The 25124-nt window shown below is 40.1% G+C and overlaps 2 protein-coding genes and 1 long non-coding RNA gene across 6 annotated transcripts in view; 2 read left to right on the top strand and 1 right to left on the bottom strand.

The window, feature by feature from the left end:
* LOC135502555 (titin-like) overlaps positions 1-15538 on the top strand; it is a 30088-nt gene extending 14550 nt beyond the window's left edge. Inside the window, exons 6-10 of the mRNA XM_064795504.1 lie at positions 832-1134; positions 3210-3527; positions 6247-6525; positions 7089-7170; positions 12891-15538. Of these exons, the coding sequence (XP_064651574.1) occupies positions 832-1134; positions 3210-3527; positions 6247-6525; positions 7089-7170; positions 12891-13560 (1652 nt within the window). The 3' untranslated portion in view covers positions 13561-15538. The remainder of the gene's footprint in view (positions 1-831; positions 1135-3209; positions 3528-6246; positions 6526-7088; positions 7171-12890) is intronic.
* An 804-nt stretch (positions 15539-16342) lies between these two features.
* On the top strand, positions 16343-16751 carry LOC135502325 (uncharacterized). The gene is made up of 2 exons (XR_010449755.1): positions 16343-16642; positions 16677-16751. It is a non-coding gene; the product is annotated as an uncharacterized LOC135502325 (long non-coding RNA).
* Positions 16752-18023: 1272 nt separating this feature from the next.
* Positions 18024-25124, bottom strand: part of LOC135502324 (ankyrin repeat and death domain-containing protein 1B-like) — an 89395-nt gene continuing 82294 nt past the window's right edge. For all 4 annotated transcript variants that reach the window (XM_064795061.1, XM_064795063.1, XM_064795062.1 and 1 more), the window contains one exon: positions 18024-19047. In XM_064795061.1, coding sequence (XP_064651131.1) covers positions 19037-19047 — 11 coding nt within the window. In that variant the 3' untranslated portion in view covers positions 18024-19036. The remainder of the gene's footprint in view (positions 19048-25124) is intronic.

The raw sequence follows: 25124 nt of genomic DNA on the forward strand, positions 1-25124 counted from the left end.
ACGTTCCAGGTCGTAATGATCTGCTCACATGCGCTTTACATCATTGACCCATATGCCCGGGTGAAAAGCACAGTCTTAGAGTAGAGTTCTGTTTACGAATCAAAGGTGTGTACATTGGGTGTACATTGCATGTACATAGTCAATCAAAATATATAATTTCGTTTAGTTGAATACATATGAATTGCCCGAATGTTGATCACTCTGGAATTTTAGTCATCTGCGAGATTTGTTGTTGTGAAAACTTGTCGTGAACAGCGGAGGGTTCGTTGATTCTCTTCAATTCAAAGTTCGAGGGAGACACGCCCTATTTGAGCACCTGCTTTCCATATCTTTTTTGTGTAGGCCTAGTGAGCATGGTCCTGCTTTATTATGGCCCTAATGATTTTTAAAGATTGATTATATACGTAGTCATCAAATTAGCCCTAATTTGGAAACCTCTTTAATTTTTCTGGCTCCGACTCCATGACGGTACACTATAGTATAGCAAGCTATCCAAAATGGCTTGAAATGGTCAAAGTATTTGCGGAATTGAAAAAATAAAAATGGCAGTAGACTTGCATAAATCAAGCACTGGAGCTATATGTTCAAAGGCTGGTCTCATTCAGACATTTAGTTAAATACGCTGTTCAAAACACTGACCACTCAATCATTCCTTAGTTAAATATTGTATTTCGTCCATGAAGGGGTTATGCGTTGAACGATAAAAAGCATGTCACAGACCCCGATCAGGGACCAAAAACCAGAGAACTTTTTCATTACATGTACATTACAAAATAGACCTTTTTGCATTGTATATTGCATTGACAAATTAACATCCCCTTTCAACCGCAGACTCTCCCCGGATACACCCAGGGTACAACATGAAGTACGACGTGGCAGGCGAGATTGACAAGGAGGCATCGTTTAAACTATTCATCACAGCTAACCCGATTCCGCCCACAACTGGTTACGTCTGGTCCAAGGGTGGCGAGATCCTACCGAACTCATCTCAAGAATATGAAATAATTTCATTGAAGACGTCGAGCAGCTTGACAATTAAAAATGTCAAAACCACTGATTTTACCTTCTATACCTGTACTGTGAAAACGAGCGGATTTCCAGCAAAGGTCTTCAAGTTGGAGCTTCTCAAAGTTGGTGAGTTATATTACTGGTGTAAGTGGATTCACCTCACCCACGAAGCTGCTTACACTCCAATGGATACCCGAGTCAAACGAGTGTCATCATTATTTCAACAGAGACAAGTTGCGAAATGTAAGGTTAGTTGCCTTAAGTTAACGTGAGAAAAATGCCTTACATGCCTGACATCCATTTTTAATATGACGCTATTTTTTTCTTTGAGACCGTTGATTTAGTGTGTATAGGCAATGGCGAGTTGATGCATTTGAGAATTTTAATGGTTTTGATATAAAAACCGGCATATAATAATTGCTCGGGTGAATGACTTGAATTTGTTAAAATCCCGTACTGTATGTTATTTAGGAGAGGGTTCCATAAATTAATGCGGCCAAGTGGCAGCCAACTGCACTGCGGCTTCCGAAGTTTGCCAAAGTTTGTTTGTTTTTCAAGAATGATAGATAACCATCTCACTGTTCTCGTAATTGCTAGTAATTTAACTGTATGTCGTTGTTATCAACACGAAAATCGTGGTCGCACTTTGCACCTTAATACATTTGACGACGAACTGCTATATCGTTCCGTCTGTGACCAAGTGTTAGGTTTCCTGTTGACTTGGCTCATCTACCTTGTTGCGTACCATTCATTTGATTTCGACATGGAAAGTTTACCTGTCACAGCCCACACATAAACATATACCTGTCTTGAGGTGGTACATGGTGAAAAAAACATAATGATATGTGGGTAAATCAACTGAGATTTTTTTTAATTCACTTTCAACTTCAAACCGAAAACCAACCAAAGAGTACGAAAGGGCAAAATTGGGGAGGGAGTTATTTTGGGTGCATCCCTTATCATTTTACTCATCTTCTGGCTTGTCTACGGCATTTCTTGCAAGTAACTCTCGGGGATGATGATTGATTATTATTCGATGTCCTATTACTTTATTTACTTTATGTCTCCTATGGCTCCAAACTGTTTGTGAGAATGTCCTCTCAATATAATCCTCTTAGATACAATGTTGATAGTTCTGCGCATGCGCCATTTATGCCCATATATGGTAGCGTAATGCATTGTGGGAATGAAAAGGGGCAAACAAGGGCTTCGCTTCAACGTGTTTTGCAGTGTTAGTGATGAAATCGGGAGAAAACCTCTGCACGAAATAACAATTTGATAAGTTCCTCGGCCGTTTTATGCGGTTTTTAAAGCATTTTGTGACTGATGCAAAAACACCCATCAAATCACCCGCACTCGATCAAATCGCCGAGTTTCTTCATGCAACCTGTTGTGTACTGCACCAACCAATAACCCTAAACTGATTACATACTAAAAACACCTTTTTTTCACGCGATATAATCAACAATGTAAGTTAATTCGTTAAAACTCGGCCAAGATCGTCGAAATATTGATGATAGTACGCGCCATCTAATGAGTCAAAACGGTCGCTATTTTTGAATCGGCCGATTTATAGCCAATCAATGCGTCTGTTGCGTGGGACAGTTCGGTTCGCGCAATTTTTGCCGAAATGATCTGGTCAGTCCGATGCGATTTCATTCACTAAAATGCAGGGTTTTCAAAAAAATATGTTTGAAGTACATAGATAACAAAATATTGATGGATTCGATAACAGAGTTTTGATGAAAACAATTTGAGATTAACCATTTATGAGGCGTTGAAAAAGTGCCGTTTTTCGAGTTCCGAAACTCATTTCAATGCGTAAGTCATCAGCAGTACCACCACACGCCGTGTGGATGAACACTGGCAGTGCCCCCTTTCAATCGCGGTGGGCATTGCGTGATGGAATCCCCGAAGAGGCTTATGCTAAATAATGAAACGAGCAGATCTCAGTTAACATCATCTATCGAACTGTTTTTACATATTTTGATGACACTCTGTCATACACGACATTAACGGAATAACTTCATAAGCGGCAAAAATACCACCTCGAAAATATTTGCGGCATTGATGATCCAGCTGTCAAAACAGGCACATCTACATTTTCAAATACGTGTATTTCATCAGGATTCCAATTCGGGAGCTGATCATCCTAGTCTGCACATACATCTCACAACTTTACAACTGTTGCTTTATTGTAGGTCCACCATCTGCACCCAGTAATCTCAAAGTAGTCAACTCAACTGCTGTAGCAGCGACCCTCGAGTGGATATCCGAATTCGATGGCGGATCGGAGCAGAGATTTTACGTCCAATACAAGAAACCTGCAGAGAAGTGGGATGTTGTGTCGGATGTTCCTGAGGGAGGAATAATTGACCCAGGTTCAAAACAAGTCGTGTGTCATAAAGTGATGGATCTTGAGTCGAATGTCGAGTATTTGTTTCGGGTGCGCAGCAACAATTCCCACCCAGGCTCTCACATAAGTAATTTCAGCAATATAGCGTCTGGAAGTACGCCAGGTATGTAGGTCCATTTCTTTGATCATTTCACAGAAAGTCCTGAATCTTTACATAACCATCTCCATCCGTCACCAAAAAATAGGAACATGCACGTTTGAAGGAGAAGGGGCATTTAAGACTTCAATATATACATCGGCCATGAAACAGGCTGCACAGCTGAGATGCACCCCACCTGAGAGTCAAAGGTAGGCCAATGGCTGGTTTATTGTCGTCATATTCGGCGTCTGTTTAACCGTCTTTTAAGACGCTTTAACTTAAGTCTTCTTAGAGATTTTCTATTCCATAGTTTCGAAACTAGCGGACGTAAGTTGAAAATTGAAATTACTCCCGTATTCAAGTTAACGAACGTCGATAAAGTTTATACAGTAGGAGTATAGGATAGCCATCATATTTTTTTTTTCTTTGACCCGTTTTCTGAAGGTCATGACGAAAACACTATAACTTAAGACCTCTTTCATCAGCGGTAAATCTATAGCATATATATCGGTAGCTGCTGTTCCCTATTGAAAAGCGCCCAATACGATTCATGATTTCACCACTGGATGGGCGGTTGCTAAATATGGAAGAATTGTCAATTGCCCCTATAAAATTCATTCCATGATATTTATAGGCTAGGTGTGTGTACTGAGATTACATTACGACATGAGTTTTGGGTTTCACCTAATTTTCAAGGTTACGTTGGTCTAAGTTAAAAAGGGAATGATCGATCCATTCACCGGTGACGCAAGCGTTTAACAGGACCCTTTCTTCAAGATTTATTTTTATATGCGGACATCTTTGTTCACAGGCTACACAACACTAATAGATTTTAAGCCATTTTCCTTTAGACATCAACTGCCATAACTTTTTCCCAATATCTCACTCGAATCTAATATTTACAGGGCAGAAAGACATCACCCAGGGAATAAATCCATAGAATTTTTGACATGTCATTGATAATTTCAGGGTTTTAGGGGTCTGAAGTTTTTGGTGTCGTTTTTCTCTTAATTTCACGCGTCCACCACGTTTCACGGCTCTGCAGGTTAATTGGATTCCCAAATCCACGCCGGTGAACATATGAGGCTCAAAGTTCATCAGAATGTTCGCTAGAAACAACTTTAATTCATGATATCAGAGAAACTACATTCTGATTGTACAGATAGCACCCCTACTGGACAGTGAGACCACGCATTGATTTCTTTAAGTACTACTTTCCTATGCGATCTACGCTGATTGGTCAATTTGTGATGCGGAGCCTACAAAATGACGTCATCCTGACATCGTTAATTTTGGCTGCGCGCGCATCCTCTCTTCTTAACAGAGAGGATGGTGTGACGTAACAATGTCAATGTTACACTACCGTTGCTGGTTTCACTTTGATACGAGGAATTTTTCTCGCCTGTCTCGTTACTTGCGAGGTATTTTTGAATAAAACTTGGATACAATATTGTCACACTTAGCTAGCAGCCGTACATCACCGGATGTTATCGAGAGAAATATCGTCAGGATCGAGAACTGTTTGTCGCAGCTTTTCTTCATGAAAACCATGTTGAAGATATACGAGAGTGCGCGAGCATAGCGTTTACAAAATCGCCACGACATCATCATATTTCAATTTTTGGCATATTAGTAGGCGTTATAAAAGTTCTTGTTTACCCTAATTTCAAAGTCACAGGGGTTAAAGCGCAAAAGTTCATGATGACGGGCACACTGACTAACCACGTAAATGGGCTAACTGGAGACTGCTCCATGATTTCCCTCCCATAAGATAGGTGGTAAATGTATATGTGAATGCTGTTGGTTTCATGTTAGTCTTGGAGGTGAGATAATTAAACAAAGCGCGCGAGTAACAATGACTATTTCTCCCTTTTCTGATACTTTCTCTTTCAATTCGATGTTCTCTTTCAGTCACTTTCCTGTTATGGTCTCTCTCCACAGTTTTGAAATCGGCCAAAAGTGTCCACCCCTAATGTAGATCGTATACAAATGGCCATGGTGTGTTCCTTTGAATTGGCCGTGTCTTGTCTACCAATTGAGTTAGTTTATTGGACAGAACAGATTTAGATGGAGCAATGTATATTTGCCTCCTATCAACAAAAAATTGTTTGGCGCAATGATTTCGTAATGCGGCTTGGGCGCGTATTGGAGTGACACAGAGCGTGGCACAGGTTGAGTTGTCACGTCAAAATGACTAGTGCGTTTGGCGTATTCCTGATTTAACGGACGAATATCCCGCTTTGCACTGTTTTGACCCCGGATTTCTCTTGTAAAATTTATTGTTCATTAAATTACATATATTTTTGGTGGTTAGCTAATGTGTTTTCGGCTGCTGATATCTGCAGTTTTCTCAGTGGAATCAGTCTCACAGGAAATACAAGTAGAAATGTACGTTCCTGCTTGATTGATTGCATGATACTGCTCATCGAGTGTGTGATCCGACTCACTAGATTGCACGATGAGTGATTTTTTCCGGCCACTTAATGTAAACTTCTTCGGCAGATCTTTCAACATCCATCCGCAAAAATTGCATTCTTTAATAATAACATCAACATCACCCACTCACTAACTTATTACCCACCTCAACCTAACCTTACACCGAAGAGTATCAGGTGCGGCAAAGCACGGTATATGGTGTAATGCGGCGTTTTTATTTCAGTCTCCATACCCATTGATAACAGAGCTCAACAATGAATGCGGATTCTAAATGAGGCGTGTTCTGTACTTTTGGGTTTTTTTGCAGAGAAGCCCAAAACGTCCATTATTGGTGTGAGCCGGACAGACAACAAAGTTACCGTACGCTGGAAACATGTGACCGGAAAATATAATGTAATTATAATCAGATACTGCCAAACCGGCACAGAAAACTGCATGAATCACACCGTGCGAAACTTAACGGATAACACTGCAACATTTTCTGTTTCTGCCGAAAAGAGATATTATTATCACATGATGGTTGAAGATGGTGGTGATATTGTTTACAGGAGCGTGGACATTAAAGATGAGGACAATACAATCATAGGTGAGTAAGAATTGCCTCAAATTATCGGTAACTTGTAAAAGCTCGACGAAACATGGGAACGTTTTTATCGTAATGAATCTACGTTTGTTTGATAATCTATGCATTTAGGATACTGCATATTGTCTGGCTAAAAAATGGAAAAAGAAAATGTTTAAGATGAATTCGAAAACCACTCATCCAGGAGAGGGCCAAATGATAAAGAGGAAGATGATCGGCCAAGGGGAAAAGAGTGGTTTAGTTTGAAGACGAAGTCAATTTAGAAGCATTCATTTACCGTGGTGTTGTGTTGATTGTGCTATTGCTTCCAATTGATACCCGTACTGGCGAAGGATCTCTAAAACCATTCAATCAAATATCAGACCTCTGGTCAGCTGTGGTTACCCTACCTGGAATGATGACTTGTGGAACTGGGAATAAGTGCCTTTACAAGGTTCGCATTGACTGCTGTATTAGCTCTTTCTTCGGGTTGTCAAAAAAGACCCGACGCAATGGTTCAGTTTCTTACCGTCAATCTTAATTTTGTTATCGTTTTTGTCAAAGGTTAAACATCTTATTCCCCACAGTTGTTAGCGGGGTTGTGGTTGGTGGTCTGGTTGGAGCAGTCGTTGTAACGATAACAGGCGTCACTCTGGCAATTGGTCTATGGTAAGTTATCCAATTATGAAGTCGGATATGTAGGCCTGTTGGTATTACCGACGAGTACTCTACGAGTTGTGCTGAAGTTGAAGGGAGGCAAATTTGTGTAAACACTGGATTCAAGGCTCATGATAGGGTCTACCAAAAGCGCGACCCAGAAAAACAGAAATTATCAATACATGCAGGTAGCTCTCGGCAAATGATGCAGTGATTGTAATCTAACTTTGTGTTGGTGACAAATTCAAATAGTCTGAACCTCTCTAATTTGTGCTGTCCTGTACTGCCATCTGGCTATAGGATTTTTAACCTGTTCTGGGCATGCTTAGGCAGTTGCAATTCGGCCTCCATTTTTGAACATACATTTTCATCTTCTCTCAACGAAACCCTTATTTTTCCACCTTTTAACAACTTTCGAACCATAAATTACCAACAAACTGTAAGTACAGTATATTCTTCCAACATCCAACCGGTCATTTGCCAAAAAAGTACAAATTTAAGTGGTTTATTTCAACATTGTTGCTTGCCTCATCTAGTCCACGTTTTGTGTACAGTGCATCTGCACTTGTATTACATTGGGTGATTTCAAAGTCAGTTTTTAGATTTAGTTTTAAAACTAAATGGAACACTAAAACCCTTGATAAAACCAGCATTGAAATGAAGTGGGTTTAAGTTTCATCATATTTCAAAGTCGGTGTTTGTTGGTTTTAGCATTATGTCCGGTTTTAGCTTAAAGCTAAGGGATGGTTTTAGTGGCAAAAACTAACACCGGAACTAAAACTAAAACTCTCCACAACACCAGAAATGAAATCAGTTCTGGTGTTAGTTTTGACACTCAGATTTAGCATTATCCTATTTCAAATTAGGTTTTAGTTTCACACTGAAACCAATTGGAACACCAAGGTCTGATCTTAATCCCAGCTCGGTGTTATATTTGGAAGTTTTGTAGTGCATTTTGTATTACCAATAAAACTAACACCTTAGGCATTAACACCGAGTGGATTTCAAAGTTGGTGTTGGTGTTAAGAAGGGAAAAAAATCATGTTGTTTGTACCATTTCAAGGAGTAGTTGCTGGTATTTTGAACGCTGATGGGAATGATGATGGACGTGACAGAAGACGACCAAATTTGTATTTCTGACAAATGTTTTCAATGTTTTGACAATTTTTATTTGAGGCGTCTGCTAAAATTCTTGTCAGGCAAGATCAGAAGCGGTTACAATAGGGAAACAACAGTAACAACGACAACAGCATGCATGTTTGGTTTTTCCAAGGTTTTATCTCTGTCCATCTTGGTGTTAGTTTTACCTGCAGAATAAAACCTCTTCTTAGTTTCAGCCCAGGTTTTAGGTGTTTAGATAAAACCAGGTGTTGGTGTTAAACTAAAACCTCGAATTGGTCTTATCAAGACATAGGTTTTTAGGGGTAGAAATTAAGAATAAAACTGACACTAACACCCAACACTAAAACCAAAACCAACATTGAAATCACCCATTGTGTATACATTCTCACTAATTTTTCAATATGAAACAAAAATTACTACAAATTCTTCCTTCAAATCAGTTCTGTTGTGCTTGTCACGCACACTTTGACTGTTTATCATGCTGGTCAATAATTTTCGAGTAAGGAGATATACATGTGCAAACGTGTAGCAGGTGGACATTTCATTCCGATTCTCAAGGGTGATGTGACACAATGGGTGATTTCAAAGTCAGATTTAGATTTAGTTTAAAACTAAATGGAACACTAAAACCCTTGATTAAGCCAGCATTGAAATGAAGTGGGTTTTTATTTTCATCCTATTTTAAAGTCGGTGTTTGTTGGTGTTAGCATTATGCCCGGTTTTAGCTTAAAACTAAGGGATGGTTTTAGTGTCAAAAACTAACACCGGGACTAAAACTAAAACTCTCCACAACACCAGAAATGAAATCAGTTCTGGTGTTAGTTTTGACACTCAGATTTAGCATTATCTTATTTCAAATTAGGTTTTAGCTTCACACTGAAACCAATTGGAACACCAGGGTCTGATCTTAATCCCAGCTCAGTGTTATATTTGGAAGATTTGTAGTGCATTTTGTATTACCAATAAAACTAACACCTTAGGCATTAACACCGAGTGGATTTCAAAGTTGGTGTTGGTGTTAAGAAAAAAAAATCTTGTTGTTCGTACCATTTCAAGAAGTAGTTGCTGGTATTTTGAACGCTGATGGGAATGATGATGGACGTGAAAGAAGATGACCAAATTTATATAGATCGGAAGCGGTTACAATAGGGAAACAACAGTAACAACGACAAGAACATGCATGTTTGGTTTTTCCAAGGTTTTATCTCTGTCCATCTTGGTGTTAGTTTTACCTGCAGAATAAAACTTATTCTTAGTTTCAGCCCAGGTTTTAGGTGTTTAGATAAAACCAGGTGTTGGTGTTAAACTAAAACCTCGAATTGGTCTTATCCAGACATAGGTTTTTAGGGGTAGAAGTTAAGAATAAAACTGACACTAACACCCAACACTAAAACCAAAACCAACTTTGAAATCACCCAATGACGAGTAGTTCTAAGCCATTACCCACACACAAGGAGTTTTCCTGGCCGTGGCACTTCAAATACGGCTGTGCCTAATACCACCGCGGCTATTTAGACCTTCAAACTGACGGGCAATTCCAATTCTGACGAGCCGCCGATGCCAGATGTTGTATGCACCCAAAGATAATTTTCAATAGAGCACCAGAAAATCCCTTTCTACATCAAGAAAAGAAATTGCCTGACCACGAAAAAATTAATGCCTCCCTTCGGATCTCCGAACATTAACCAAGAGATTGGCATAATTATTGCACATAACATTTTTTTCAGTCATAATGTATATTCAGGCAAAAAGCATGTTCGCAGTCAAAGATCGATCGGACTGCTTTGATTACTTTTGAATCGGCGCAAACCACGATCATTTGAATGACTCCAATTTAGCAAATTATCCCACCAAATAGGCTGAATAAGGGAGGAATGCATTCCAATTCTTCCCCAGATCCTAATACAAGCATTCAAATTACAATATACATTGGTGTCTTGCAGCATGACGATTTTATGAGACTTCATAGAAAATGTACCCTGGGGTGTCGATAGATAATGGCTCGGGCAGATCGTCGAGATGCCAGTTGCCCGTCAGAATCCAGATCCGATTAGCCGGGGTGAATACGGTTAAGAAATATTTCTCTGCGTCCGCTTGGCTATTGATTCACTTGGTTAGTGATCATTTAAATCTGTGCAAGCTATTTTTTGTAGAGCCGATTTCTCGGCGATGGCAGAACCAATGTTCGTGCAAGAGGTATCAATGAGTTTGTGATGATGGCTAGTTGTGTTTAGTGAAATCAAAAATGAACATTATTGTCAACCAAATAATGTGTTTTCGCACTTTTGGAAATCGAACCTGGAAGCAGGGTGCAGCTGTGAACAGTGCTCATGCACATGCCCTACACAAAGAGATAGTAAAATGGCCACCTTTGAAGAGCACGAAATTTCGTTGCGCGGATTCACTGAATGTGGTAACTTATGCACGTGGTGGATGTATACGCGCAGATGGTGTCTATTGAAAATGATAGAAGGCTGAGATCACTATTAACTGTTCAGTGGTACCGTGGGACAAATCCCTTTCATACCTAAATACTGCCTGGAATGTTAGTTATTTGGTTTGCAAACATCATTTTTATAGGCTTTTTTTATTTTGAATGATATTTTAATATTTTAATAATTCCTATTTCAGTTATAACTAACATTGACAAAATATTGGACTCCACTTCTGCAAAGTTTGATGAAAATCGCAGCATCGATTTTTTAAAGAAAATGCATGTACACAAAATGTACTGGCACCAACAGTAAGCATGTCTACAGATAGCATGTACATGTATAATGTATCCATTGCGCTCGTTCCATTGTTTATAGTGTATTGCGTAGCGGATTAGCATTCATTTATCATAGTCAGGCGGTGGTGGTCCCCGGTGCATTCTCAGTCTGTGAAATGTCTATTTTGCTCTGGTAGTTGATAAAGCTTAGAATCAGTGAAACCATGTAACCAGTGATAAACCTTGGAATAGTCAGTACTAAACCGTGGAATCACTGTGCAAGTTCCGCGTGAAATCGGGCGCGTTCCTTCCACGATTTATACCCTCCCAACTGCCAATCTCGTCCCAGCTGACTTTATTGATAGCAATTTGCCAGTAGTTCCAGAATCAACCTTTTTGTGGAGGATGACGTCATCACTGAATGCATTGGAAATGTGTTGTTGTCGTTAAAAAAAACTTATATTCATGACGGGCCGCCATTTGCATCTAATTATTGCTCTTGGATGAAAGCAAAAGTAAGCTTTTGTGATTTTTTTGTATTCCATATACTAAAATAAAACGTTTTTATCAGAAGAATCATTTGTATATATAATGCTCTGATAAAGCTCAGTAGATATGACAAACATGCACACGGGAATCACTAAAAAATGTGTCCGCTTAGAACTGGTTACATCACGAAAATATCTCTACATCCCTTGATGTGTACATGAATATGTACGAAATCGCTCACAGCGAAGGAATTTATTCACATTTTTCATCTCCAAACTCGGCTAAAACCGTCGGTAATAAACCTTCATCTACGTTTTTTACGGATAAGTGCCAGCCGGTACTGCATGATGTAGTCAATCTTCTCTGTATCACCCTGTCTGATCACACCGCTCCGTAGTTCAATTAGGCCCCGTGTGGTGGCGTAGTAAGCGGAGCGCTGATTGGTGCATCATGGGTGTGTGGTGGGCGTGTCGTGACGTGCATGCCCATATTTGGGAGATCAGTAATGTACACTGGAGGCGAGGTATGACTGGGTTGTTCTAAAATATAGATTGTTGAATCGGAAATGCGACTGATTTCTAAACTACCGTCAAATTCCGATATGATCATGTAAAAATAAGCTCCAAATATTGATTCGTAACCACCTTAGGTTCCAATGGCGTTATTTCATGTTTTTAATGCATTTTTAGGACTAATTCCATGGTTTAGCACAGGTTACATGGTTTCACTGATTCCAAGTTTTATCAACTACCATTTTGCTCTTGGTAGGAGAGTGAAGTCCTATATGCTGTATCATGACATTTCAAATTCCATAGGTGTGATACTATCAAGCATTCGAATTAAAATTGATTTGACAGTAGCGGATCTAGAAATCGTTAGAAGGGGTGGGGATCAGTGAAGAAGCCATCTTGGAAACCTGGTTGGTACGAGGGCCCTGACCTAGAAATAATTTGATATACTATAAAGGTGTAGAATATGTGGTTTTCCGGCCATCTCTGGGAACTGCTAAACTTGGACTGAAGCACTTTAAGTTGTTGTTCTGAGAAAGGGGGGGCTTGTACTTAATGCGCAACCCTCAAACTCCACCACTGTTTGATTTTGAGCATAACTAATCCACAATGTTTTCTAGATCTCCCAATACCACTTCCTCGCCACAGAATTCAGGCGACTAAATACCAGTGTTGTCAAGGTCCCCAACTGAAGCAACATTGAATTATCCACCCAAGTGAATCAATGTGGCCAAAGGGCGTGTATAGCTTTTCATTTGGCAGTGATACCTCATCACGCGCCCAGCCGATGTAAACATGGTGGTAAATAACGACGCAACAACAGTGCAAGTGTTGGTGACAAGAACCGAATAGCCGAAGAACATTCATAAGCTACCAAATAAAAGCTCTTTTTATTTCCGTAGGAAACTAAGATCGGTGAGATTAGAAAAGAGGCAGGGTCATCCACCTGCTATTGACACCGACGATTACGACGATACGAGGATTGAATTCACACCGACTGAAAATGATTCTGTACGAAGCTACTCCAACATTGGGACTGAGAACGTGACCGATACATTTAACCCTGAACGTACCGCCGACCAACTACCAGTACAACAAATGGATACGGGGCACCACTTACCAACACCCGGAGTCCTTAGGAATACTCCAGCGTCCTCAGATGATGAGCTGGGGTCCTATGACTACATGGATAGTCCTACGACATTACGGCATAGTGCTCCACGTCAGAATCATGTTCCTGTTGACCAGCCAGATCCAATGGATCTAGAGGATTCTACCCAGTACGAAATTAGCAAAAAAGGACAGAAGTCGGAAGGCACATACAGAATGTCCAACGACCTAAGTATACACACACAGGGACGGCCTGTCCCAAGTGCAACCGAGAGCGAATCAGACCAAGCCGATCGTTCCAAAGCTTGTGGGCCAACTTCAGACCGCTCTGGTGATGACGTTGGTCACGGAAAAGGGTCATTATATACCCATCTATATCCAGTAACGGCAGTAATAGACAATGATGGTGGACAGTATTTGGATTTCAGACAGCTAAATCCAGAACAACTGAGACCAATATAAACTCTAAAAGGGAAACTAACGTCGTGGTGGTTGTCCGTGATTTTGATGGATTTGACAAAACCGACAGATAGGTGGCGCTTGCAAAAAACCTGATTTATATTATTGCCATTATTTTCATTACCCTATGGTGTATACATGAAATAATATGAATGAATCTGTCATGTCTGGTGGTAGGGAAGCAAACTCTAGTATTTGGCACAACTGTCACGAGCGCAGACAGGAGAGAGCCTATAGAGACATTGCCATCCCATTAACAAATATAGATAAATAAAATGAGCCAAATTCATAAAGGGCGTTAGGCTTAAAACAGCGTTTAAGTACTGAATAGACAGATTCAGGTCCTTTATGTAAATATTCACAGAATATGAATAGGCCCTGAAACTGATTAGGGAGAAGTTACACACGTCTAACCCTTAAACGCCCTTTATGAATTTGGCCCAGTGTCTCTTTACATGAAGGAGAGGCAGTTCTTTAAAGAATAACATATTTGATGAACATGTATACTGTTCGGCAAAGCCTTCGTGTATACTTCCACAGGCATTCTGCAGCGCCGTACACATGACACTCCAAAGCTGTGACGTTCAAACGTTTCTTCACGTCCGTCACCATAATCACTGCTATTTGCTTGTCGCTGGAAACCCGATGCCACTCTTCGATACCTCTGGCTTTGGACAGCAACATTGGACAGCAACATTGTGTCATCCAATGCGTCCATTCAAAATGGTCATGACATGAAGAAATCGCTTTAAAAAACAATCCATTGGTCAAACATGTAAAAAAGGCCATTCACATATGGGACCAAACCATACCAGCCAGGACCAAATCATATCTCTCACAACTTCGTGAATATTATCCTGAGGGAATCAGGGCTTAGTGTTGGTCAATGTTCGTTTCTCAATCCGGCCCTTGTGTGCAGGGCCGGAGAAGTGAACATTAACCCCTGATTTCCTCAGAATGTGCGAATATGTTAGTCTCAGAAAGATTTGCCGCGTTTACACGACGAAAAAAGTGGCCAAGATTAAAGTAGAGAAGCTCCACTTTTTGGACCACATCGCATTATAGAGTACGCAGCCCACTCTCCTAGACCGATCCGGGTTGACCCAGATGAGTGCCCGCGATATAAGCTATTTTCTCCCGCGCCTGCGTCACTTTGTAATGTAATTGTCTCGCTTGTCTCATCAGGAGTGTCGGGTCTTGATGGAGTGTCCCACTTTGACCCAAGCTAATTCTGGAAATTGATCTTTAGTCACCTATGCATAGCCATTACAAACGCTCTTTTCTAAAGCAAACGCTAGGTTTCTATTGATACAAAGACAACATTGATATAAAAAGTGACATGTTTTGTCTTTCATTAAATTTACAAACCGGGCACCCATCTATAGCTCTGACAAGTCTTTAAATGTATGTAAATGTGTTAATGTACTTATATGAAACTGATTATTTCATGTGCAATGTAATTTTTGTATTTCCCCAAATATGGTGGTGCAATAGATATTATTATTATCGAAGTACACAGCAGACTGCTGTGTACGCAGGAACAAGTTGGTTGCATGCACAGCAGAGGCGAATTAACTAAACCGCATCATCAATGACGTCAGCTGGAGAAAAAATGGCGGTGGCGGTGGCGGTGGAAGAACTTCCCGCTTCCATTCAAGTTGGGGCCAAATTCTCCATCTGGCTATGACCCAAAGTAAATCTAAGGCGTATGGAGCCCCGGTTTTTGGATGACATGTGTGCCATATGACCAAAACAGTTTTCTCCAGCCAGCGAAGTCTGCTGTGTACTCTAGACAATGCACGTGCCTGTACACTGTATATACAGCATGTTGTGTATTCAAGAGAAAATGTTGCTAGGACTCGCAGCAGGTAGCATAAAATCGGAGGCGGGGCTTTATAATGAGCCTAATGAATATTGATATAAAACGCTGTGAACATAAACTACTCTATGTTGCATACACAGCTATTATTATTATTATTATTATTATTATCGTTATCGTCGTCGTCATCATTATTGTTATTGTTAATATTATAATTATAATCATAAATGGTAAAATCACAAGATTTCGGAGATGCCAACTAAATGACCCCCCCCCCCCTTCAATAAGTATATGATACCCTGTATGTACAATCAATTTGTCGTGATATGAACAGATAGGGATCCAAAGATTCCAAATATTATATGAAATAAAGTTGTAAACAATTGCAGCAACTTTAACCAGGCCTTCATTGGATATTGATAACGTTGACGAAAGGCAATAAATTTCCCGACTAGACTGAACACGGTTGATGGGGATGTCATTGGACGAATCAATTTAATCCATTTTAATTTGCAGTTTGTTAATATGCCTAATACTAAATTGGTTATTTCAGAAATTGACACAAAATATATAAGTACACGGACATAGAATAAACAAAAATGAGATATTACACTTAGACTAAACATGATTTTAATGACATCCAAAGCTTTCATAAATTAACTTAGCAACCTTCGGTGCAATAGAAACTTCTGTAAGTAGCAATAAACAATTCAACAACAGGCGCGCGATAATAGTGTTGGTTGTATCAGAGTCTTTCTATACAAGAAAGACTCTGGTTGTATTTTGGGGGAAACATGCCCAATGGGCTACAGAGACACTTAATAACACTTACATATTATAACATACACGCACAATGCAACAACACATATGTACATGATGTATGAACAATTGACAGATGATTTCAATGTGCCATGAGATTAAGAAAGATACTAAACTAAACATATTTGAATACACGATTTTCTTCTTTGCTCATATTTCAATCATGCTTCAGCCAAAATTTAACTGCTTTCCCTTGGGATTTTCTAACATTGGATAATAAGGGAATTAAATAGAAAGTGACATGAATCTTTCACCTTGTACTTATCTCATAATTGGCAGATGCGTTGCTCCCTAGAATGACATACTTTAATCTCTTGCCGTAAACAACCGAAGTACTTTTGCTCGGAGTATGTCAATCAACAATCCGGATAACTATAAGGTACCGCCTCCCTTTAAAAATGACAATGTGGCTGAGGGTATTCATCACGAATATCCATACACGTAACCGTTGATTCATTTTACAAACCCGCATTGTTCGCAGACAAGGACCCTAACTGTCAAAAGCTTGTACATCAATAGTAGGCCTACACAGTGGTGGCCGATTCATATTGGAAGATCTGGGCGGTGAAAAAGGTGCTATAGCCCTCCCCAAAATGTTGTAACAGCAAGAGATTAAAGATGTGTAAAAGGACCTGTTTCGATCCGTGAGCTGTGAGCACTTGGGTCTCACAAGCCAGTGCGGAGAATGTCTCGAGCTGAACCAACGAGCAGGCCCGGACCTGGGATGCGAATTACTACAACCTATACATTTTTATGCCCCCGCCAATGCGTAAAGCATTGCGGAGGCATTATGTTTTACCGATGTCAATCTCCCGTGGCCCGTCAAAGACTTCATACCAAGTTTGGTGTCGATCCGTCCGTCGGATTAGGAGAAAATCGCGAACAAACATGCACACAAAAAACATTTCTCGAATTTAGTAAGGATAATTATTATCTAGACTAGATTATATTCCATACTTGTTATAATGTAATGTTAATTAAATGATTTTATCTAATTTTAGTTGTATTAATCACCCCTTTTAAAGACTTTAAATATGAATACAATGGGATATATAGAAAATACAAAATATACACCATTACAAAAGGATATGAATACAATGGAAAGTACACAAAATACAAACAACACACCAGAACAAATGAACAAATGACTGCAATGAAAAATATACAAAATACAAAATACACACTATTGTAAATGAACATGAATATAATGGAAAATATACAAAATAAAGGAAGGGAAAAAGGAGTTGATGACACGATAGTACCTCGTACTTCGTCGTCCGTTGGGCTGAAAAACACGGTTTATTATCTAAGGTGCGAAAAAATATTTCGAAACCCACCTTGCTCGTGCGGAATACATACGTATACCCCCCACATTTCTCTACTTACAATTTTCTAGGGGTTCCCATTTTAATAACATGTGTTGTATGGATTCAAAACATTTCCTGAAGCTGGCAACTTGTCATAAACTATTGAATGGTAACAAGGATTCATAATTTATGAAGGATTCATATTTATGAAGGAATCATATTTATGAAGGATTCATATTTATGAATCCATCATGTTAAGTATCGAATTCGCAGTCTTCAAACGATTTAAACAATATCATTTTAGTAGTGTTATCGTTATTGTCTGCCATACAAATTTCGGTGAACTTTTGGCACCATTTTACTATACTTTCCTTTTTAAAAATGATTCTACCCATCGACCTGAGCTTGTCCTTAATGTGCCTAAAATCAATATAACAATGGCTGAGAAATATCCAAATTACAATCTTAAATTTTATAAAATTCTATTTGTAGTAGTTAACTCGCTTTTTGAGCCCCCCCCCCCCCCCCCCTCCCCCGATATCTTCGACTCATTTTCACGATTTTTCTCACAGGGTCTGATGCCTTGGTCATGTTGGTGGGGTGCCTCACATCCGTTTGGCCTCTAGTTATTGTCGTACTTACATTTTGCATTCAATATTAAACTCGCCGGGCATTTGTCTTCGAGTGATATTTTTTTATGTCCACGCAAGTCAAATAGGCTTGATCCCTATCTTCCTCCCGAAAATAATTTTTTTGCGATTCCCACATTGACGATGATTAATATTATGATGACGACGGCACTGAGGAATGTACCTATCACACCCTTGTCGTCTGACCATCAAATCAGGCCTTGGTCAGACGGCGAGCTTTGCGAGGAACTACTGTATGACTACAATGAAAAATATACAAAATACAAATTACACACCATTGTAAATGAACACATGAATGCAATGGAAAATATACAAAGTAAAGCAATCTTTTTTCTGAAGCTGGCAAAGAGTCATAAAATATTGAATAGTAACAAAGATTTATCAGTAATGAAACCTTCATGTTAAGTTATCATTCAATTTGTACAATATCATTTTAATAGTGTCATCGTTATTGTGTGCCACACGAATTTTGGTAAAATGTTGGTACCATTTTAATGACCCATCGACCTAAGCTTGTACCAATGTGCCAAAAATCAATATAATAATTGCTGAGAAATAGCTAAATCATAATATTAAATTTTATAAAATCCGCTTTTTGACTCATTTTCAAGATTTTTCTCACAGGGTCTGCCTTGGTTATGTTGGTGGAGTGCCTCACATTCGTTTGGCCTCTAGTTACTGTCGTATTTACATTTTACATTCAATATTAAACTCGCCGGGCATTTTTCTTCGAGTGATATTTTTTCATGTCCACGCAAGTCAAACAGACTTGATGCCTATCTTCCTCCCGAAATATTTTTTACGATTCCCACCTTGACGATGATGAATATTATGATGACGATGGCACTGAGGAATGTACCTATCACACACTAGTCGTCTGATCATCAAGCTGATGCTGAAAGAGATAAAAGAGGTCGATAAGAGGTTAGACGATTATATGAGACAGTCGGGCAACTAGGGAACATGGTGGTTTCAACATCTAAGCCACCGCTGGTTCCGAAAGGCGCGCGCTGGAACAGAGCTCTCTCGGGTCACGCGTTGATCCAAGCCAATTCCGCACAACTGAAACTTGAACAAGTCTTCGATCTGCTAAACATAGCATTACAAACGCTTCGTTTCAAAGCAAACGCCAGCTACAAATTCAATGATTTCTATAAAACTGTTGTTGCCAAAGACAACATTGATACAAAAAGCGATATGTTTCGTCTTTTTCTTTTCGACAGTTTTGAGCAGTGGTGATGGCATCGATTTGAGAATAATTTTCTAAATGTGTTATTCTACACCACAATATCACACATTTTTCTGGTTAGTAGTTAGACCATATCCACAACTCCGTGGATATGGTCTATTGTTTTTACTGAGCCGATCGCCAGGACCCGAGGGATGTGGTTTTCGACACGTATCTCCGAAACTGCCGCACGGAACGACCTGAAATTTGGTTAGGTTACGTTTCATAACCTGCTAACGAACAACGTGTACTTTATTTTTGCAGCCGTTGCTTACTTTTTTAGTTTTCGGGTGATTTTTGATGAAAATCGCCGGTTCTGAACCGTTCCGGTAATAGCACTGCCTCCCGCGTTTTTACCGATTAGGCAAGTTGCTCAACGTTGATCTGTCCCGACCTGAACAGGTGGGAGGATACCCGCTACATGGAAGAGCCAACAGACATTTCGTCTGCGCATTCTAGACTGGGTGAGTGTGATTTTTTCGTGATTGTAATCGCCCTCAAATTTGTGTTGAAACACTGCATCAGACAAAATTAACTCATCAGAGGTCAAGAAAAGGATCTTAAGAATATATATTCGCTGTTAGTTTGGGTGATTATAGGGAGCACGTCCATCTTTTGAGGCAAACTTGTCGTCCGAAAGTTTCCAGATCCCCGCAATGGCGGATATACCTTCATCAAAAAAATTACGAATTCGGGCAAGTTTCATCAAACTGTGCACCTTAAACACCTAAGAATGTATCAAAATCACCCAGACTCTACACATGAGATATACCTTCACTGAAAATAATTGCTAAAACCTCGCTTAACGTGTCGCGAGTGCTGAAAGCAACAGTTTTGGAGATCGTTTTTCTGTACATCCTGCTCACTCCTGTAGAAATGTACAGTAAAGCACGTATACACGTGCAGTGTAAATGGACACACGAATGTACACACCTTCTGAAAATATTGTCAGCAAAGGTGATAAGTGTTTGTTCTGAATTATGACAATGAAATTCATAGACTATTAGCAGGTAGTCAGTGTCTGTTGGTCTGAATAATGAATGATAAAACTTCTGGTGAAGTTAAAATATTTCCTCGCTTTGTTTTACAGCCTGACGCAGTGACGGGGATGATCAGCATCTGTTCTGTTCTGCGACCGCATCAGTCACGGATATAGGAGCCTTGACCACGAGGAGCTGATGAGGCAAAGTCGTATAACCGTCTTAACCTTGACATCGGTGCAGTGCTGAATTTGCCGTCCGAAGACAAACCAGTATAATATTCCAGCCGTATTTCGTTCTTTTCACTGTAATTCACTGTACTTCAAAAAGACTGAATAAATAAACCTACTGTGGCAGTTAGTTTAAAAAGATATTATTGCATTTTACGTTTTTACTCTTAGTGCTGATCGGTCATACCCCTTGGGCCTGGCCGTAACCTTGCATACTGGTTGTCTCGATGCCGTATGCTATGACCATGTATATATCTACTGGACTGGTTTGTTGCACCATGTCGAAGGAATTTTATGTAGAGATCCAGAAGTATTAAGGTAGCAGGAAGGGTTGGGCGTTTGTGGTTTCTGAGTCTGGGGGGGTTGGTGTCTGTTGACTGTGCTTTTAAAGAGACTAGGCATGGCGCCAGTCTCTCTAAAAGCACAGTCAACAGGCATTTGGTCTCAGTATTTGGGTTTTGATTGCCATGACTGTACCCCTGTAAAAGTCAGAGGAGGAGAAGTTTGGAATGATGAAAGCATTGAAGAAGAAGAAATGTTATTATTGAGGAAAGCAAAATTTATTATGAGACTAGAAGGCAGTGTCCTGACTTGATTATTTTGAAAATGGCGGTCTGAACACATTAAAAGGTGGAACATGGCATTTTATCGACTTTGAAGTGTTCCGCAGTTAAAGGGAGACTATAGGCAGCAGCTAGGTAGGCAAGATAAAGTCATACAAATTTGCCAATAGGGGTCAGTCATATCTCTAGGCATGGCGCCAGTCTCTCTTAAAGCACAGTCAACAGGCATTTGGTCTTAGTATTTGGGTAAGTACAGAATCAAGGCAGCTCAGAGAGCAATGATTGAAAGATGGTGTGGACAAGTCCAAGGATACTGCATCAGTCACGACCATCTTCTCATCAGAAAGCGTCACCACCAGCATATTCAATGTTCAGTTCCAACCTGTACAAGTCCAATGCACGCCTGTCATGGTCAGCAGTGGTCAGCTTAGCGCGATATGGAACATTCTTCTGAAACTCAAGCGAGGGAAGTCTGCTCATTAGCCTATCTCGCGCACTGCTCCTTCTTGTCAAACATCGTAGTGAAATCGTGGTACAGTGGGGCGTCCTCGAGGATTGCAGCTGGTCGGACAGACGTGAGGTGGAATGTGGGCGGCTGCACTTCTTCGTTGATGTGCGATGGCAGATAGCACAGTTGTTGCGTTGCATGACAGCTGAAAGTGAATGTGATATCATAGAAGTGAGGCGTTTGCAATGAGACTATAGGTGAAGTAGAAGCAAGGAGTGAAATGGGCCATCTTCCAGTGACTAATATACAGAGTAAGGGCACTGGGTGTTGTTAGATTCAGCATTGAATGTATTCCTCGTACAAGCGTGAATAGTATGGACATACAGTGAGAGGTGAGAGACCCCTATTGACTACTTCTTGTAACTTTATCTTGGATATTATATTAGTAATAGTATTGAACTTCTAGCCATGGAATAATGAAGAAATTGAAGTTGTAGGCATGGAATATGAAAAATTATTCAACGGTGAAAGACATTATTCCATGAGGCTTTGCCGTGATCGCAAAGGACGCGACGCGATTGGTTCACATGCTAATGAGGTATGATAATGATAATTACCTCTATAATGCTACTTGGATAGCGACTGTGTTGTTGATTGCAACAGTGGTCTATGTCAATGTGTGCCTGTAATGTCAATGAAGTATGATGAGGTGATGACGATAGTGCAATTATTAAATATTGGCAAGAGATCATACTACAACATAGGTCTTGTTTTTGACAGATGACTGTGCGACATTCCCATTGGGTCTTGTTAGAGTCAGCGCTGCATGTATTCCTTGTACAAACTTGAATAGTTGTGACAGACTTTGAGGGGTGAGAGACCCCTATCGGCTACTTCGGCTAACTTTATCTTGCCTACCTAGCTGCTAGCAATAGTGCCCCTTTATCAAGACTGAAACCCACTGTGCGGGGCTAAGAAATTACCTTTATAATCCTAGTTGGATAACCACTGTGTAGATGATTTGAAGAGTGCTCTGTGGATGTGTGCCTGTAATGTCAATGAAAGTATGATGAGGTGATGACGATAGTGGAATGACGAAATATTGGAAAGAGATCTATTCCTAGAAGAACATATGTCCTGTTTTGACTAGGTGGCGCATTTTAGAATCAGCAGTGAGCACTGTGTGTAACATGGTGGATGGTGGAGGCAGCGGAGATAATAACTGTGTCGAAAGTATTGTTATAGGGCCTTCCCTAGGCCCATGGGGTTAAATTTACAATCCACGATTGAAAAGACGTAGTTTGATCGCATTCAACTATAAATCCATTGAACAGTTGTGTTCCTTTAGTCAACTGATGACCTTTTGTTGGGCCATGATCGGGGATTGTAAACTGTAAATGTATTATGGACTGGGAGAGGGGGGAAACACAAGTGAAATAGACCAAAACAAGTGATTTTGGGGCTTTGGTTTAGACGCATGCCCCACATGCGCCATGCGGGATTATACGGTTCATGTGAACTTGTTGACATCTACATGATCTAGTGCTGTTATTAACTTATTGGTCATGGTACATGGTAGGCCTGATCATCATGGCTATATGTTTCAGGAAAAGCTCGGAGTAAAATGAACTGCCGATGAATAATGATGTTGTTCATGTTTACCATGTTTACTAGTACATAGCCATAGGGTATGCACTGGCCAGTGCACTTTCTGCACGTCGTCATGGTCATGTGTGATACCTTGCATATTTTGTTTTTTGAATGCGCATGCTTTTTGGGCAAAATCACTTGTACCAACACTAATGAATAATGTCTTCTTATCCCTATGACTCCATACACAGTGAGGGCATTGTCCCATTCCCATCAAATGGTAACTTATTGTACCGTATTAGGGTGGAAGTTGGGGAGCAGATACCTACCGTTGCACGCCTGTCATAAATCAGTAGTGATGAGCTTAGCGCGATATGGAACATTCTTCAGAAACTCAAGCGAGGGAAGTCTGCTCATTAGCATATCTCGCGCACTGCTCCTTCTTGTCAAACATCGTAGTGAAATCGTAATGGAAAACGTCTGGCTTTGCGCCAGACGTTGAGACTAATAAGTGAAGAACTAATAGGTAAAGAACTTCTACTTGCGCGAGACTGCTCTGATAAAATTATCATTGCAGAGACTACGGTGACGTACACATATATTTTTTACAATCAAAAATGCCCTCAAAAGACGTCATGAAATGATTATTTTATTGATATTTCCTACTATATACCTTCCAATTATCACTTTATACAAATAGATCGGCGTTAGGTCGCATGCTTTTCTTTCCTGGTGACACTATAAAGCAAAATAGTTGCAACCCCGTAAATGCGCTATAAGTCCAATAATAAGTGACGGTGACCCGTTATAAATGTTTCGCCAGCTTCGCTTTTTTGCCGCTACGCGGCGCGTTGGGCCCTTGCGTCAAGACACTTCTATTACATCACAATATACACCTCAAAAGAATGGTTGTAAAAATCCTTGCCATGATTCCCGGTTGCCCCTATGTTGTGACCATGCATGCATCAATGGCCTGGGATGTTGCAACCTACACTTCAAAGGAATGCGAAGTCTAAATCACATTTATTTTTTGTCCCCAGGTTGTGACTTTCCTAACAGCAATTGCAGACCATATCCCTGGTGATAGTGTTTTGTCATCTTAAAAATGAGCACCAGGACAAAGCACCAAAAACCTGCCACTTAAGATCAGATCAGAAGTTACCTACGTGGTGCCAGTACCCACAAGTGCATGATTGACACCTAGATCATTTGAAGAAAAAATTGGCAGCAGAACCATGTGTGCATGGAGGGAGGTATTATAATATAAATACTGTGGAGACGCAATGTATTATTGGTCGTCCCAACATTGGGAGCTTTCATCCCCACCAGCCATATCAGATGGCCAACTGGTTTCCCTCACTCGACCAGAAAACTCATCAAAAGATACGAAAGATGTTGAGATTCAGATTACGTTTGCTTGTTGTCTGCTGGATTCTGACCATCCATATGCTGAGTTGTTGCAGTCCCAGAACCATCGCTAATTCTAGTATTTATGATGCACCTACTGTCACAACCTAATTCAGCTGGTTATTCAGGGTTATTTGCCTCTGATTTATCTGGTTATATCCTGGTGCAAACCTAATTTCTCAACATGACAAAATACTTTCACCAGGGATATGGTCTGCAATTTGCTGTTAGGCGAATTGCCCAATACTAGTTAAGTGTGTTGTCGCTGCTTTTCGGACCATCTAAGGGTATCACATGGTTACATTTGCTGTCATCAAATGAGATATTCATATCTCATCAATTTCGACTGACTACAATGACTTTAATAGCAGGTTTATCGCGTTTGCGGTAAAAACGAAAAAAGACTTCATAAATGTAAAGGCCCGAATTCATCATTACCTTTCTCTGCCCTTGATGACAGTAAGGCCCCCCGTTTTAGCCCTTTTAGTGGGTCCATTTTATCAATATTGCCTAGGGATTGAGGGAT

This window comes from Lineus longissimus, chromosome 18 (genome assembly GCF_910592395.1).
Source record: "Lineus longissimus chromosome 18, tnLinLong1.2, whole genome shotgun sequence".
In the NCBI taxonomy this organism is placed as follows: Eukaryota; Metazoa; Nemertea; class Pilidiophora; order Heteronemertea; family Lineidae; genus Lineus; species Lineus longissimus.